At 48.7% G+C, this 17,788-nt stretch overlaps 3 protein-coding genes across 3 annotated transcripts; all 3 read left to right on the top strand.

Moving 5' to 3' along the window:
* The first annotated feature begins 6,755 nt into the window (after nucleotides 1–6,755).
* LOC133911312 (protein DETOXIFICATION 56-like) lies at nucleotides 6,756–8,612 on the top strand. Its single transcript, XM_062353511.1, has one exon. It carries the CDS (start codon nucleotides 6,921–6,923, stop codon nucleotides 8,406–8,408), a length of 1,488 nt encoding a protein of 495 aa, XP_062209495.1. The 5' UTR covers nucleotides 6,756–6,920; the 3' UTR covers nucleotides 8,409–8,612.
* Nucleotides 8,613–9,235: 623 nt separating this feature from the next.
* Nucleotides 9,236–12,269, top strand: LOC133913836 (uncharacterized). Its single transcript, XM_062357108.1, has 8 exons — nucleotides 9,236–9,477; nucleotides 9,576–9,632; nucleotides 9,979–10,104; nucleotides 11,219–11,294; nucleotides 11,430–11,522; nucleotides 11,614–11,727; nucleotides 11,822–11,921; nucleotides 12,004–12,269. The coding sequence occupies exons 1-7, from the start codon at nucleotides 9,338–9,340 to the stop codon at nucleotides 11,873–11,875; spliced, it is 660 nt and encodes a 219-aa protein (XP_062213092.1). The 5' UTR covers nucleotides 9,236–9,337; the 3' UTR covers nucleotides 11,876–11,921; nucleotides 12,004–12,269.
* Nucleotides 12,270–12,864: 595 nt separating this feature from the next.
* On the top strand, nucleotides 12,865–17,660 carry LOC133913835 (uncharacterized). The gene has a single exon (XM_062357107.1). It carries the CDS (start codon nucleotides 15,904–15,906, stop codon nucleotides 17,425–17,427), a length of 1,524 nt encoding a protein of 507 aa, XP_062213091.1. The 5' UTR covers nucleotides 12,865–15,903; the 3' UTR covers nucleotides 17,428–17,660.
* Nucleotides 17,661–17,788: the final 128 nt, after the last annotated feature.

Here is a 17,788-nt window from a genome sequence, read left to right as displayed (position 1 = left end):
GCAATTTGGCCCCTGGACTATAGGATAATTGCAATTAGGCCCCTGGATTTTAGGGTAATTATGTTTAGGTCCCTGAACTTTGCACTTAAGCCCCTAGAACTATCTGTTTTACAATTCAGTCCCTGCAAACTTTCAGAAAAGCCCCTGTAGAGTAGAATTAGTGTAACTTTTCCATACGACCTCCGATTTAGGTGATTTTCGCACCCCCGAGATCGTAGCAGCGTGTACTTTCCGTTCTTAGCCTTTTTAGAGTTAGTTTCTCCTGTTTAGTGTGTTGTACTTAGCTGTTTTGGTTATTTCTTTCCGGTGTGTTCTTCGGCTTAGGAGGAGAGCAGAGTGCCAGCATCCAAGACCAAGTTTTCGAAGATTCTGAGCAGCCAGCTTACGAAGGCAAGTGTCCTTGATCACCTTGATTTAACCATAGATCATTATAGTTTACTTTTCCTTAGTTGCATGCTTGTCTAATTTTGAATCCCATGAATAGGGTTTACTAGAATTTGTATGGCCATTCCTTGTAGCCTTTTTGGGGTTTTGGGTCCTGTAAAAGGGTAGTCATGCTAGTGCAGTCATGGATTAGAATCATTATGAACTTTGATTAATAACTATGGAACAAGTACTTGGGAGAATTGATAATCTTGTAGTAACTTGAATTTAGGGATCCCAACTGGATGGCTAGTATGTGGTGGAGCTATACAGCAGGGTTTGTGTATGTTCTTGTGTGGGATCCTAAGGACCGGTTCTTGGAGCCTGTAACCTGGCAAAACAGCACAACCATGGGGCCTATATGGGTACGGCCTGGCTAAGTAATTAGTGTTTTTCGCATTCTGTACGCACCAATGGTTGGTTCGGTGGCACAAGAGGGGGCCTCTGCAGTGGATGGGATCCCTGTTAGCGGTGAAACCTTAGTGGGTGCTTATAGATGTGAAGATACTTTGTAACAGCCTTGTAGTGAGACCCCGGCCATACACCCCGGAAGTGTAAGGCAAAAAGGGAATCACGACTCGTGGGTAAAGTGTGCAAACTCTGCAGAGTAAATAACTGATCGATCAGCCGTGCTCACGGTCAAGAGCGGCTTGGACTTCTTCAGGATTAGATGGGAACTTTAAGGGTTGGTTTGGGTAGTCGGGTGGTGGTACTCCCGATGAGTCGGTAGCCGGATATGGGATATCTGGTGAGTCTGGTAGTCGGATGGAATCCGATGAGTTATGTTCTTATATTGTTGGAATAAAATCTAGTAAATAGGATTGCTAGGTTGTTTGAGTCTGTTTTAGCTGAGCATAGTCGCAGTAAATTCCCAAGTTGAACTTTCCTTGTCAATAGCCTGCATGTCATATTTTTCCTCCACTTGCTGGGTACTTTATGTACTCACGCTTGCCTTTTTCCCTACCCTCGGATGCTGCTCAGAAGGTGAAGTCTTCGAGGAAGTCCCGGGCGAGGACGCTGATTTCTAGAAGGAAGAAGGCGTTGATTGAAGACCATGTCCTAGGCTGGTGTTTCCCCCGGACAACGCCTGTGGATGGATGGGTGTTCCGCTGCCAATTGAAGATTTATTAGTATTTTCTTTCAGACCTACGGGTCCTTTTGTAAGGATTGTTTACGTTATTTAAGACACCGTTTATGTTATCACTAATGACGTCGCTGCATGTATGTAAACTTGATCCTGGCATACATGTGGAATACATCTGGTTGTTTCCTTTAAAACCGGGTGTGACATAATAGTGCTGCAATAGTTTGATAAAACTTCAATAAAACTTTAGCAAAAGCGTAATAGTAGTCATTAATAGCATGCAACGTTGAGTTTATAAAGTACACTACATCAAGAAGTCAGTTGAAAGAAGAAGCTTGGGCTAATTAAGCAATACCAATGATCTAATCTACCATGACAAGAACAACATGGTAAAAATAATCCAACTCTTTGACATCACAGACTATCCCTTACTAAGATTGAGAGCTCGCATATTGCAAATATATGTTGTAGCAACAACTCCAACATCACGCACTCTATCTCACAGCAAGGAATCAGAATTACTAGTACAAAGAGCTTAGAAGTTTTCCGCAGTCTTCGAGACTACATTAGCGAAGAGCTACAAACCAAAGCCAAACATTAATCAGGTGCATGTCACTCATGTCCTTAAGGGAAGAAACAACCATTATTCATCAAATGGTAAAGAATGTAAGACCAAGCATGCTGCCGCAAGCTTTACAACCTCAAACGTGATCCTCTCGATGCTTTGTCCGCCAATCGATATGTCTAAGAAAACATGGGGATTCTTGACCTTGGGCATGGTTGCCACCCCCTTCTGGATCACCTGCGGGTATGAGACAAGAGCATCTTTAGCAACATTACAAATGCAAGGCATTGACTAACCAATATACTTGAGCATCTCAAATCAAGCCGTCGTTCACCTGCGGGCTAATAAAACCAAGAAGAATTTGTAAAATAAACTGGCTGATATTTCTAGTGCTCCTACTAGTTTAGGGTAACAGGATCCACTGAGTGCGATCTTGATCTAGAGAATAAAAGAACAGAACCGAATCGAATCGAACCACTCAAGGATTGGGTGGGTACTCCGCAAGATTAGCAAACAAATCCACCTAGGGCTAAGCGCGAGGATAGAAGACTAGAGAGAGAGAGAGAGAGAGAGAGATTAGAGATTTGGTTTTGGTCTCGAACGACCCAAGCAAGGTAGGGAAATCTTACCGACGAGTCCGAATGGATCTCCACCTGACATCGTTGCAGGAGGCGGCGGGAGAAGGAGGACGACGACGATGCCGACAGCTTCGAGCGGAGAGCCCCGGTTCCAGTAGGCATCAGAGCTGGCAAAGTGGAGGCGATGGATGGCCACCTTGCTGCATGGCGCGTCGCCCTCCTACCGACTGGTTGCATAGCCGCCTTGCTGCACGGTGTGCCACGCAGAGGAGGTGGAGAGGAGGATCTAGTGGCACAAGAGCAGATCGAGAGATGATCGAGAGAGACTTGAGAGCATATCGAGAGAGAGGAGGTGGAGCAGATAAGGATAAGTGGATGAGAGAGGTGGAGCAGATCAACTCCAAAATATCAGCCGAGCTGACATGTATGTGAGCTAAAAAGTTAAGTAAAACAAAGCTTCGGATCCATTTCAGTGGTAACGGACGCTCCAGTTAATTGGAACCATCTGTACTGAACGTTTTAGTACATACTATCTTATTTGAGAACCGTCAGTATTATTAGTACAGACAGTTTTCAAATTAGAATCATCTGTACTAAAGCATTCCACTCGCAGAAACTACTGTTATTATTTTTTCAGACAATTCTAGTTTGGAACCATCTGTGATATCATTTGTACAGACGGCTCCAAATAGACGTTTGTATAAGGATGTCCCACTAAATCATTTCTGTAATAGTGGAAATAAGCCACATGTACCCTGAGGGTAATTACATCTTTCATTATTAACATTTCATCATGTGTGTGCCATGTTTGTCTCACGTGTGAAAGCATTCGTGTGATCTGCCGCCGCCGCTACCGGCCCCACGTGTCGCCGGTGTCCAGGCTCCTCCACCCCCTCCGTGCCAGCCTGCCAAGCCCACAGTGCATCACCACTCTCCAGCCACCTCCAACCCCTCCCTTCCAGGTCATCGTGAGGATGTCTATCCACGCGATCGACCTGATTGCGACCCAGATGTGATGCCACGTGTAGCTGAACAAGGCTAGCACTGAGGTTTCCTTCTTCATCGATAAGTCCGTGCCTAAGTTCTCTGTCGCACGCATCACAGAGAAGACCAAGTCCTGGAATGGCATCGTCGTTATATGCACGACTGGAGTCCCAGCCCTTACATCGCCAGGCCATCGTGCGGTGACAACGAATGGTTGCGTGAGGCATTAGGGTCATTTGAAGGCTCATGGAGTCACGAAATCGCTGGCCGAGACGAGTGCCAAGTGTTGTTGGCCACGACGGGTGGAAGCTAAGGCCAAGCGACGTCTTGTTGTTAGGATTTGCATGCATTTATGCAGGTACAACTCGCATCATTATGGTCATGATCACCAATTAGGATCATTTGTTCTTAGGATTTGCATCCATTTGTGGAAGATATTGAGGAAAAAATGGTAGTTAGTGTGGTGCACTAAAGCTATTCGATGAAATGCCGGTTAGTGTATTTAGTCCAATTTTGTCGATCAAGTGTAGAAGCATGTACAATTACTTGAGAACTTGTTTAGTGTAAAAAAAATATTTATGTTCAGTTTAGCAATTTGGCTATGTGATCATACTTTACAGTTGTAGAGTACAATTTAGGAGCAATGCAAAAACTGCTAGTTTATTTTGTTCGTTTGGTGACATTAGTGATACAAAAACTGCTAGTTAGTGACATTAGCGATGTATCCTGCAGATACCGGAGACTCGAACACGATCACTGCCACTGCCACCTCCGCACGATGCCCATTCACTCTGCATCGCTCTGCTGCTGTGGACGTCATCACACGTTGGCAATGGACATAACGATGATGACGATCTCTAACTTGGTTTTCTCAATGCTGCATGACCAGCCTGAGCGAGGACGGCGGCCAGCATCCGTGCCGGTGTTCATTCCAACCGACCTCCATGCAGTGCCTTTGCAAGGTCCTCCATCGTGCGGGGAGCGGGAAGAGGAGAGGGAGCCTGTCACTCCACGTCCTCGCCTCAATCCACCGTGCACCCTCGTCTCCACCGGCAAGATGGCTATGGTGACATTCCGACCATGAATTTCAACGCGCGAGAATGGTGCATCGATGACATAGCAGCCTTTCCCGCGCACGAACGAAGGGAAGGACCTCGTGCACACCACAACCATGCCACCGGGACAGAGCTTGACAATGTCGAGGTGGTGGAATTGCCCACCTCGATCCACCCTACCACACGCTTTGGCCGCTGGGAGAGGGACGGGGAGAGGGAGGCGGTCTCATCCGACGGGGAGAGGAGGTCGACCGATGCCACGCTTCACACGGATCGGACGGGGATAGGAGGCTACCACCCTGCGTCAGGGCAAGAGGCTAGCATCGAGCTTCATCCGGATCGATCGGGGAGAGGAGGCCACCGACTCGCTCCACCCATATCGACCGATGAGAGAGGGCAGGAAGCGCGTCCCACCAGGATGAGGCGGAAGAACAGCCCAGCAGCACATGTTAGAGAGATGAGGCCGGCGCCACGGGTCAGGTACACGAGATGGTGGGGCTCGCAAATGATGGTAACAAATCGAAGGTAGAAGAAAACGAACCCTGGCGGAGTGGATCAAAAAATCAGAAAAAAAAAAGGTTAGAGTGTATAACTTGGGTATAAGAGATACAATTGATTACTAATATGTCTTTTTTTATTTTCCAATTCTATGCTACTAATGTTACTCTTAAATAATACTAATGATGCTAGCGAGAAAAACAATATCATATTATAAAACTAAATCGTTAGATAAACAAAATAGACGATGTATATTTATTCTAGTGCACCTAAAATCAATAAATTTGTCAAAAGAGGAGGAGGGGAGGTTACGTACTTTGCTTTTCCCAATTATTTCGCTCGGCCTCTCTCTCTCAGTGTCAGCGGGGAGGGCCATTCCACTCGACATCTGGCCATGGCTGCCGCACCAATCAAGCTCGCTTCGCTGGCTCTGAATCACACACCCTGCTTTTCCGGCCCCTGATCGATCAGACTATTTCTGCTCGTCACGCACACAAAAAAGAACGAAGGTGACTGAACTGAATCCAGAGTTGTGTCGTTACTCCCAATTGGAGATGCTGAATTTCTCGTGGCTCATCACATCGTTGTTGGAGATGCGCTCAGATAACTCCGCATGTCTGCTCGTGCAGTTGCAGTAACGACTGCCTACTATATGTATAATATGTGTGTATCAGTTGATGGATCCACTACCCTTTTCTTTGCACCTGATTGAGTGGCTTGCATGGAAGTCCCATGAATTCATTCCACAGATCATGATATTTATATATATGCTTGTGTTGATTATTGCAATATCTGACAGATAGTATCAGCCAGTCAGACAGCATAGCATACTCCGAGGGAGACTGAAAGATATGTCACCACTCACCATTGTAACTGCCGAGGTACAATATGATCGTGTGAATCTGATGCCACACTATCAAATATGCATAATGCTATGCATGCATAGCCTTGTCTAGGATAGGACCGATTGGACTGGGAGACCCTACCGAATAAATTGGAGCTCCCAAAGTGTTACTGCTAGTACATTCCAAAAATCCCTCCAATTATCGTACCATTCGCATCCTAGTTCCTACCTCTCTTTGTTTAATGACGACGCAGAAAAGAAATTAACCTCCTTTTACGATTGTAGCTAGGTTGATGGTAGTAGCTAGCTCACTAGGATCGTCATGCAAATCGGGGTAATCTTCATCCGGTCCTCCACCTGATATACGAATCATCAAGTAAGAATCCACTAGTTCATTTGCAGATCAAGTTTAGCGTGTATCCTGTCCTCCATTAGTTTTTCAGATAGTGGTTTCGAGTCCCCAGTATATTAAGTTGACGCCAAATCTTTATCAGCCTTTTTGTCATCCACATCAGACAAATACCAAAGAGCAGAGCTTTTCCATATGTTGCAGTTTTTTTTTTCTTGCTGTTGAAATGAGGCAAAACAAAATTTGTAAACAAACTGTGGTGTGTTGGGTCCTAGCTATTCCACGTCGAGAGAGGTTGCATGCGACGCCACGGTGTCAGCAGGCAGGCAGGGATCAAATGAATGTCCAATGCATGCGTGCAAGACACCCCAGGCCATTACCTCTGCTCTACCATCTCCCTAGTGTTCCACAAGCACCACATCATCGATCTGCCCGACCACCACCACCACCACACTCTGCACACTCATTCAGAGACACAGACACATCACGCATTCACGCGCACATTTCATTCCAAATCAGGCGTAGGCAGCCGAGTTTGCCATGATGCCACCACCACAGCAGCAGCAGCAGCAGCATGGGCGGCGCGCGCTCCCCGCGTGGGCAGAGCCAGCGGCGCGCGCGGTGGCCGCCGAGGTGCGCGCGCAGCGCGGCATCGCGCTCCCTCTCATCGGCATGAACCTCACATGGTTCGCCAAAACGGCCGTCACGACGGCCTTCCTCAGCCGCCTCGGCGAGCTGGAGCTTGCCGCCGGCACGCTCGGCTTCAGCTTCGCCAATGTCACAGGCTTCGCCGTCCTCACCGGCCTCTGCGGCGCCATGGAACCCATCTGCGGCCAGGCGCACGGCGCCAAGAACGTCAGCCTCCTGCGCAGGACGCTGGTCATGGCCTCCATCCTGCTCCTCGCCGCCTCCATCCCCATCGCCCTCCTCTGGCTGCGCGTCGACGCCGTCCTCCTGCGCTTCGGCCAGCAGCCCGACATCGCCTCCACCGCCAGGAAGTACGTCGTGTGCCTCCTCCCAGACCTCGCCGTCACCTCCCTCCTGAACCCGCTCAAGGCCTACCTGAGCTCGCAGGAGGTGGCGCTCCCCACGCTCTTTACCACTGCCGTAGCGCTCGCCCTCCACATCCCGCTCACCATGTCGCTCTCCGCAAGGATGGGCATACAGGGCGTGGCCGCGGCCCTCTGGCTGAGCGACCTGGCCGTGGCGATCATGCTTGCCGCCTACGTACTCGCGTACGAACGCCGGCGGAAGGCGGCCAGCAGCGCAAACGACCCGGCAAAGACGTGCGTCTGGCTGAAACAAACGCCGGGCGACTGGCTGGAGCTCCTACGTCTGGCGTTCCCGTGCTGCCTGAACACGTGCCTGGAGTGGTGGTGCTACGAGATCCTAGTCCTCCTCACCGGCCGCCTCCCCAACGCGCGGCGCATGGTGGCCGTGATCGCTGTGACGCTCAACTTCGACTACCTCCTCTTCGCGGGCATGCTGTCGCTGTCTGTGAGCGCGTCCGTTCGCGTGTCAAACGAGCTCGGCGCAGGGGATGCGTCCCTGGCGCGCCGGGCCGCCAGGGTGTCTATCGTGGGCGGCGCGCTGGCCGGCGTCGCGGGCGGCCTTCTGATGCTGGCGTCGCGGCGACCTTGGGCTCGCATGTATACACGCAGCGCGGAGGTGCGGGACGGCGTGGGCAGGGCGATGAGGGTGATGGCGCTGCTGGAGGTGGTGAACTTCCCGCTGAACGTGTGCGGCGGCATCGTGCGGGGCACGGCGCGGCCGTTGGTGGGCATGTACGCGGTGGTGGGCGGGTTCTACGTTGTGGCGCTGCCGGTGGGCGTGGCGCTGGGGTTCAAGGCACGGCTGGGGCTGGAGGGTCTCCTGGTTGGGTTCCTGGTTGGCGCGGCGGCGAGCCTGGCGGTGCTCGTGACGGTGATCGTGTGCATGGACTGGACGGCCGAGGCAGACAAGGCGCGGAGGCGGGCCGGCGGCGCCGATGATGAGCCCGCCAAGGAGGTGGCCGCGGAGGCTTGCTGATGGCATTGCGTCGTTAGGATTTTGGCGCGGCGCGCTTTGACTTGACTTGGGTCCCACAAGAGACGACCAGTGAGTCTTGATTAGTAGTTTACAGAAGACGCACTGTATATTCTCTTCTTCTCGATCAGAATCTGATTGGACTGTAGAATGTTCTCTTTGCATGCTGAAAAAATCATTCTATGAATGAATCGTCCGTACGTATTCCATATGGGACAGGACAGGACAGGCCGTGTGATCAATTTGTGCTTGTGGAAATGAGTTTGTTCATTTGGTGGTACACAAATATGGGCATGAATTTGCTTTGCTTAGCAGTCTCTATTTCGTCGGAGCTAGTTTTAAATGCCTCAAGTATAAGCAGGAGACATCTAGTGTCTAGAAAATAATACACTTTTGAAAGACAAACCCTACCCCCTACAGGGTAGTGTTATAGTGGCAGGCAGCCTCACGCTTGTGAGTTCGGTTTGTTATTCTTGAGGTGAAACGAGATGATGACAGAAAGGAACCATGTTGGGAGTCATGGATTCTTGGGCCCAACTCCACAAATTCAGCCGGCCCAAAATTGTTCAGGAAAGGCTATAATGGGCTGGGCCGGCCGAGATTTGGTTATATTCACGAATCCTTCTACTTGTTTTCAACCGCAATATCTGAACGTAACTTTACTGAGCAACTTTTCTCGTTAATTTTTTCAAAATTTATCCAAAAAACTTAGATTGATAATTTGTCTCAAAACATAGCTTTTTTGGAAAAAAATTTAAAAAAAATTCGAAATAGCACAGTCCACCCGCTAGCCAACTGATCCCACGTCCTTGGATACGATACGATACGATACGATACGATAGTGTGAGTGCGAGTGCGATTCGTCTTCTTCCCCCCTCCTCTCGGTCTCTCACTGCTCGGCGCTCGCTTGCTCGGTCATTGCCCCCCTCCAGATGGCCAGTACCTATGTGGTGGCCTGCTGCTGCCTCCCCGGAGCCTCCTCCTCTCGCGCCAAGGCCGCCGCCACCTCCTCTTCCTCGCCGCCCAACTTGGCCACTGCCACGAACAAGGGCCACCCAAGAATCGGCCGAAGGTATCTCCCATTCTCCACTTTCTGCCTCTTGGCGTTGCTACCCTGTGTCGATTTATTGTGACTAACTGTTCCCTCTCGGTTGGTTCCCCGGAGGGAAGAGACTTTGTGCTCAGAAGCAGTGAGTTCGCCACGCTCGCGGCTATCTTCCACTTCAGGTAAACTAACCGCTGCCCCTGCCTTCTTTCTCTTGATTCATGGCTCGTTTCCTCAACAGCGGCGACGACCTTACCTAATTCGGAAATGACCGATTTCGATCTGACCCCATTGCTGAAGCTTACTCACACCTGGATGCAGTTGACTACCGCCACATTATTAAGATAACAGAATAATCAACCCTTAATTTCATGTAAGAAACATGGGGCTTCAAAATAGTTCTGTCTGTGTACCGGCATTCATGTCTTCTTAATTGATCAAAACAATACTAATCATAGGATTGCAAATGATGACATGTTTGTTATTATCTCACAATTGCATCTCTGCCTCTTCATCCCCTTGCTCCAGTGGAACCAAACCAAGCTATCTCGGTGTGCAGAATAATCCTCCATCCCTTGCGTTGTGCCCAGCAACCAACAATTGTGTGTCGACATCGGAGGAGATAAGCGATTCAAACCACTATGCTCCCCCGTGGTAAGCATTTTATTTCGCAACTTTCTATACTGCTGCTTGTGGCATTAATCAGTGACATACAGTTATGGAAGAATTTGACAAATCTGGAACAGAATCAAGCAATAAGTTTATTGTGAACTTTTAGTTCGGTAGTAGTACATCGAAAGTTACCTCTTTGTGCAGCAGTTGGTAGATTGAAGTTTGACTCGAATATCATAAAAATTCTCCATGAACCAGAATGATTACTGGTCAACGAGTTGGTGTGTGCACTGTGCCAATTCATTCGAATTGGCTCTGCATTTACAGGTTTTTTTAGTTCTACATTCTTGTTGATATAACTGAAGCACCTTTCTAAAAGCAAACCTGGCCTGGCAACGCTGAAATGCATGTGTCAAACTTCCAGCAACAACACCTCATAGTGTAACATGCGAGCAAATATCTTTCTTCTTGCGTGTTAGTGATGCGGATATTGTTGTAATCTCTTTGATTGCTCTCATGAGCCAATATATATGGAACACCGCAGTATCCCTGCCGTGTGTGGTCTTTCCCAATTGTGTCTCCCGTTTGCATGTCATGGCAGTCAGCCGGCCGCTCGTACAGGCCCAAGGAGCACCACGGCAGGAGATCAAGCGAGGAGATAAGTTTAGTAAGAGTTGGATTTAATTAGGAGATAAGTTTGGTATATCAGGATTTGAAGTGATTTGTTTAGGGATAAGTTTGGGAGGAGATAAATTAGGAGTTGGAATTGATTTAGGATTGTAATTTCTCTTTTCTATATAAAGGGACAGCCATGCATCATTGTAACCAAGTAAGAGAAGAATTAATCTAAGTCTCTTCCGATATTCTAAATCTCCCTCATCTATAGTCTAATCTCTCGTCCCTAGCAGCCGACGCCGTCCGGCTATCCTCCCGGCGGATGTTTATCCCTCTTTTGATCCTAGGATCATAACATTGCACTCTTTCATTGCCAAGGGAATATTTACTCTGGGATCTTCTTATGATTTCTGCTGCGCCTAATATATATCCATTTGCCAGAAAGCACTCCAACAAAGAGTTTTATGTAGTCCTGGTACCAACTGTCAGAGATGCATTCATAGTGTTGGGGGTAGGGTACATTAACATGATTTTGGTTCAGGAACTACAATCCCAAAGACGGCGGCAGGGGAAAACCCATAAGCAAAGATGAGGCGATGAAAGAGCTCATTGAAGTGGTAAGTAAATATGATGGCACACACAAAAAAGGAAAAATGATGATCTTCTTTCTGCTGTTGGCATTTGATAATTTCTGCAGCATCTTGTGTTTGGTTGGATTTTTTAGAAGTTAGATGATGTTGATTGATTGGCAGGTCACGAAAACAAAGCCAGACAACTTCACTCCTCGCATAGTAGAGAAAACAGACGATTATATTCAAGTTGAATATGAGAGTCCTGTATTCGGGGTATCACCTTCTTTCCCTTGTAAGCTAATCTAAGTGCTTGCGTTTGTGTAAGTTGCATGGCCACTTATTAATTAATGTTTGTACCTTGCAGTTTGTTGATGATGTTGAGTTCTGGTTCCCTCCTGGCAACAAACCGATCGTTCAGTATCGATCGGCATCTCGATCAGGATTCATTGATTTTAATGCCAATAAGAAGAGAGTAAAGGTAAGCTTGTGCCTATCATTTCTGTCGTTTAGCTTTTCTGGATGAAATACCCCTAGTTCATGAGACGATGCCTCTCATCCATGTTCCATGTCAGGAGCTGAGATTAGCATTGGAGAAGAAGGGTTGGGCTTCCGAAAGCAACTTCTGAAGGACGGAAGTAGCGTCGCTACAAATTAACTGGATGATATTGCTTGGTATGGTACTCTCCCTCTTTCACCAAACACAGTCATCTTGTGAAGTTTGGGTCATGTCGGCATGCTGGTTTTTTGTGGTCAGGCAAAAAGGAGGATCATGAGAGGAAGCAACTAGCACATTGAGAATGAGATAGATTGGAATAGCAGTGTGTGGCCTAATCTAATGATCTCCCAAGCCTTGACTTGTCTTGTTTTGAACGTGCGACGTGAGATGAGATGAAACAACATGCAGGGTGCGATGCTATTATGTGTTACTGCAAGCATGTCCTCAATAAAAAATGTTGGCATGGCACAAGGACACAATCACACAACATATATAGCCGAGTTGGGTTTGCATGAAAAGATCAATGCACGCATACAATACTTAGCTTTATTAGTAGTAGCAGCAGCAGCATAGCAGGGTGATGGTGGTGTACCACAAGACAGACTTGTGAGGTATGCACTGCACATCCATTGGAGGTGCCTGTCATCGATCTGAAGCTGTCTGCCTGCCTCTGGCCCATTCTTCTTGCAACTTTGGGTGCTGGCCACGCAAAGTGGGAGCTGCTGCTGCTGCGGTAAGAAAGAAATGGAAGAAGCATCTTCTGATTCTCCTTCGGTCAGCGCTTGTGCGGGGTGCCTTATTTCGCAACAGTAGAGTAGAGTGGTGGACGAGCTGAGCACAACACATGCAGCGGTGAATGGTGATGAGAGCTACGTAGCTCACCACCAGGTTGTCAAAGCAAAACGCAGGGCATGAGAGCTACGTTATGCATGCATACAACAACTAAATCAAAATGTCAACGAAAATAACTTTTTTTCCACTTCATTATTTGTCGATTCATTGGCCACCTCCATTGCTATTGCATTGCAGCCGTCTGTTATCCTCTGTTTGAAGCTTTATTGATTCTTATCGTCATATTAAGATAATACAAACTCAATAAAGAAGCATGCCAATGCAACACATAGTCAAAGAAAGAAAAAGAAACAACAAAAGTAGCAATAACATAAGACCATACCCAGCTTGCAGCCTGAGTAGCATCAATCTAAAGCCTAGATTGTCATCCAAATTGCATAAAGAAGTTCTTGACTGCCCGCCGGCTCCAGTGTATTGCATGCCAATGCTCTTGCTGCTGCAGCACAACCTATGTATGGAGCCAGCGTATAAATGTATAAATAAAATTGGATAAAGAAGTTCTTGACTGCCCGCCGGCTCCAATGTATTACATGCCAATGCAATGATATGACGATGCTCTTGCTGCTGCAGCACAACCTATGTACGAAGTCAGTGTATAAATGTATAAATAACCTATATAGTAGAGCTATTTTTTCTCTTATTAAAGACAATATTATTTCTGTATAGCCATAACGATCAACACAAAGTTGTCGTCGCTACCATTATAATAACTTTCTAAGTGTTTACTAAGATCACCAAGCCAATTTCTAAAGATAATTGAAATACTACACGGTGGGAAAAGGGTCGATGCCACTTGAATGATAAAACATACAGATCTTGCAAATCAACAATAAAAAATATGCTTATTTTCTTATTTTTGTAACAGAAGTAACACTTTTGACTATCTTGACATCAACAATAAAAAATATGCTTAATTGTCTCATTTTTATAACAAAGTAATACTTTTGACTATCTTGATATTATCTTTTGATTAGATTATCTTTTGTTAGTAGTACGCACTTTCGTAGGTACCATAGAAACACTTTAATTTTTACAGGTACTTTTAATTTTCATAGTTTTGTTCATGTTAGGTGCATCACTCGATAGAGTGAATTCACTGAGAACTTTCCATCTTTATTCAAATTCCAGTGAAATTCATCCGGTTGTTGTGTTAGAGTGATGTTGATAAGGCAAGGAAGCAATCCGTTCCATGCTATCAATTTTGGGCCAATTAGTTACGGCCGAAAAGATATATTGGATGAGTAAGATTGTAATACACTGGCAACAATATCCTATTTATTTTGTGCTATATTATATGAGCTTGATATCGCTCGCAAAACCAAGAATTTCCTAACCAGCTTGGATGTTGGCAACAGTATATTGTCTGTCGTCCTCTGTGCTTGCTAGCTATCGTCATCATCATGGCCTTGCTGTTGGCGCACCAGGGAAGAAGAAAGAATGGGGTCAAAAGGCCGGGTAGCATATATATCAAGGAGTGCAAGCCAAGAAAGCAGCACGACTACAACTAGTAAGTGGATTGCATCATAGTATACCATGCTATGGTTGACAAATTGAAGAGACCTTAATAATTCCCATCTTCTTTACATGGCAACGATCGATCGGTCCTTGTGATGGTATCATACGATACAATACGGAACGGAACCGTGGCTAGACCATCTAATTGACAAATGAATGAGGCTCTAGTGCTCTACTCCATCTAGTCTAGTTTCATTCATTTTCTTGTTTCTGGATGTATGCATGGTTGACCTGAGTTTCGTGCATCTTTATAGATACAAACCGATTCGCTAACCGATCCGTCTCTCACTGTCACCGTACATTTAATCCCTGTTGGTGACTGAAAGAAAATCTCGGATGGATTCAGATGTCTTTTAAAATCGGAGGAACAATAACACGCACTGACGCAGATATATAGCCAGATCGCAGGTGGAGCTGGGCAGGCAGCAACCATGTGTGGTGTGGTGTGGTGTGGCGTGGCCTTTTCAGGTGCGCATGTTGATAGATAGGTGATGAGACCAGCTGAGGTCAAATCGAAAGATGATGCAGATGGATGGATCGACGGACAAACATAGATGGATGCACCGTCACCACCTTCAATTATACTCCAAAATGCTTCGTAATCAGCCCAGCCACCAGCTGTTAACCTCACCTCGATCAGTATGCATTCATGACCACACCTTGCAAACCCCTCTTTTTCTTTCCATGCTTCTTAATATTCAGACGCCCGCAAATGGGAACTCTCTCGGTCGCCGGTCATCTTCACCGTCGACTGGTTAGGGTTAGCGGCAGGGTTTGCTTCTGGGCGTTTTCACCGATTGGTTGTCGAGCTTAGAAAGATGGTCCTGGTAGGCACAGTAGAGGAGGTGTGCGGCGAGCGGAGTGGTGAGGTGACCAGGGCGGCACGGATGGTGAAAGACAATTGGCACGTGGTGAACATTTAGCCACATGAGCATGTAAAAATGGATTGGTTAGGATGGTGGTGGGCGGCGAGAGCGGATCCGGTGGTGAGAGAGGTGCTGAAGACACAGCAGGCGGGCATGCAAGGGAGCTCTTCACATCAGCGCACAAGGAGAAGAAACAAACACGAGGAAACAAAAGAGAGGAGGAGCACACGATCCAAATCCAACGGTTGTCCTTCGTCAACTGAAAACCCCCTCATTTTTCAGGCGGATATCATCACCCGTTTCTTTCACTCTCAAATAGCCACTCAACCATATAATGCAACTGAATTACGTCCGTATAGGGCGCCTTGCTTATAAATGTTGAGTTTGATTCCTCTCGAGAAAAGGTTGAGTTTATAAATTCAACTCGCTTGGAAACGTACTGAAGCTCCACATGACAAAAAAAACATGGTCCCATTCCCCACTCTAGCACGTCACCTTCTTCTACGAGTCCAGATCTTCATCTCAACAACATTTATAGAGTGTCAAAAAATTCTAAGCTAGTTTAAACCATTTGTTTACTTTCAAGACTACTCTGATATATGGTCTTCATTGTCTCCTTTTCTTTTCATGCCCACTATATATCTAGTTACTGTTTTAGTAGGAACTAGGAACTATATCACATTTGACTTAGCAAGGCCCATTTCTGTCCAACTATTTACCTCAAACACCTTCCATTCTGAGCGTCTACTTTCTTCCTAGCAACTGCGAGCTCGGAGCTTATTAGCACTTGCAGCATAAATCATTGCAAGTAGTTGCCTCTTGCTTTCTTCTTCCTCCTCCTCCTCTTCTTCATCTTGGTGGTGGTGCTAGCTGGTTCTCGCTTCCATTGATATCATATCCATAGCAGCAGAGACAGCGAGAGGGGATGCCCATGGCTCTGGAGTCATGGCTCACCAAGGTCCGCTCAGCCATGTCCTCTGCAAAGTCCTCGGCAGCGCTGCCGGGCCCCAAGAAGAGCAGCGTCGGCATCCTCGCCTTCGAGGTCGCCAGCCTCATGTCCAAGCTCCTCCACATGTGGCGCGCCATCGGGGACGCCGCGCTCGCGCGCCTCCGCCACGAGACCATCAACTTAGACGGCGTTCGCAAGGTCGTCTCCGACGACGATGACTTCCTCCTCGGTCTCGCCTGCGCCGAGCTCGTCGACGCGCTCCGCGCTGCGTCCGACTCCGTCGCCGCGCTCGCCGCGCGCTGCGCCGACCCCAGCCTCCGCGAGTTCAGGAGCGCATTTTTGGAGTTCGCCGACACCGGCCGCGACCGGCAACGGTGGGCGGCGGCCAGCTGGAAGGAGATGGAGACGAGGGCGCACAAGATGGACAAGCAGGTGGCCAGCACTTCCGCGCTCCGCAGAACCATGGAGGAGCTGGCCGAGGCCGAGCACGGCCTCCGCAAGCTCCTCCATAGCGGCAACGGCGGCGGATGCCATCGCAGCAGCCTGTCGGCGAGTAAGATCTCTGTGGCGGCCGAGCAGCAGCAGCTGATATTCTCCAAGAAGCAGGAGGTGAAGCACCTCAAGCAGACATCCCTCTGGGGCTGCACCTTCGACGCCGTCGTCGCATCGCTGGCGCGTTCGGCATTCACCACCCTCGCGCGCATCAAGCTCGTCTTCGGCGCCGGCCACGAACAGCGCCACCCACCGCTGTACCGCAGCCTGACACTCTCCTCGGCTGTACACCCGTCCGCCGACGCGCAGTCCCCGCTGCCGCTGGCGCGGAAGTCCATGTCAATGGAGGGGCTGCTGTTCGACCAGAGCCTCGCTTCGAAACGGGACGGTTTCTTCGAGAACAGCGCGGCGGCGCTATCGCCCCCGCCGGGGACGCTGGGCGCGGCCGCGCTGGCGCCGCGATACGCCGGGCTGGTGATCTCGATCGAGCGGATGGCACGGTCGCCGCGGCTAGTGGGACCCGACGAGCGGGACGAGCTGTACGGCATGCTCACAGCGAGCGTGCGCGCGCAGCTTCGCGCGCGTCTGCGCGGCACGGTGCCCGCCGCCGACCCGGGGCTGGCCGGGCAGTGGCGCGCTGCGCTGGCGGGGATCCTGGAGTGGTTGGCCCCGATGGCGCACGCGACGATGCGGTGGCAGGCGGAGCGCAGCTTCGAGCAGAGGAATAAGTCGGCGGACGTGACGGCGAGGTGCGGCGGCGGGGGCAACGTGCTGCTGCTGCAGACGCTGCACTTGGCCGACCGTGACAAGGTGGATGCTGCGGTCGTCGAGCTCCTCGTGGGGCTGAACTACGTGTGGCGTTTCGAGAAGGAGATGAGCTGCCGCGCGCTCTTCGCCGTCCACCGGCAGCTGATGGAGGGCAACTTGAACGGCGTGGAGGACACCGCCGGCGCGGCCGACGGCAGCTGCCAAGGCAATGGCAATGGAACAGTAAGCTCATGCGCGTAGACCGTCCGATCAGAAATCAACTACGACGAGGGCAAGATGTTGATCGATAGAGCGACAGATTTGGGCTGCGCTGTTTCAAGTTTTTTATTTGTTTCTTTTTGCTAGTTGATCTCCATGTATTTTGTGGTAATTAATTGGGGAGGGATGGAATCTTGATGTACAAATTAAAGAAAGATGACTCCTGGTAGTGATCAACTCCAGTAGTAAGAAACAGATGACTCCTAGTCCTAGAATTCTCTTGCAAATATGTAGTGCCTGCTTTATTCTTGTCCATGATGGATGTTGCTTGGGGGTGTGTGGCAGCCGAAAGCAACGTTTGTGTCTCAGCTCCTTGCCGGCTTCTGCTGTCGGCAGGCATCTG

Source organism: Phragmites australis, chromosome 3 (genome assembly GCF_958298935.1).
Source record: "Phragmites australis chromosome 3, lpPhrAust1.1, whole genome shotgun sequence".
Taxonomy (NCBI): domain Eukaryota; kingdom Viridiplantae; phylum Streptophyta; class Magnoliopsida; order Poales; family Poaceae; genus Phragmites; species Phragmites australis.
The sequence above is the reverse complement of the archived record's forward strand: the minus strand, read 5'-3'. Positions and strand labels throughout refer to the sequence as shown.

Bases quoted from the DNA above. Each gene is read 5' to 3' on its own strand.
- LOC133913835 (XM_062357107.1), top strand. From the start codon at position 15,904: ATGCCCATGGCTCTGGAGTCATGGCTCACCAAGGTCCGCTCAGCCATG.
- LOC133913836 (XM_062357108.1), top strand. From the start codon at position 9,338: ATGGCCAGTACCTATGTGGTGGCCTGCTGCTGCCTCCCCGGAGCCTCC. The intron at 9,478-9,575 runs GTATCTCCCATT...CCCGGAGGGAAG, and splicing joins CACCCAAGAATCGGCCGAAG to AGACTTTGTGCTCAGAAGCA. The intron at 11,295-11,429 runs GTAAGTAAATAT...ATTGATTGGCAG, and splicing joins TGAAAGAGCTCATTGAAGTG to GTCACGAAAACAAAGCCAGA.
- LOC133911312 (XM_062353511.1), top strand. From the start codon at position 6,921: ATGATGCCACCACCACAGCAGCAGCAGCAGCAGCATGGGCGGCGCGCG.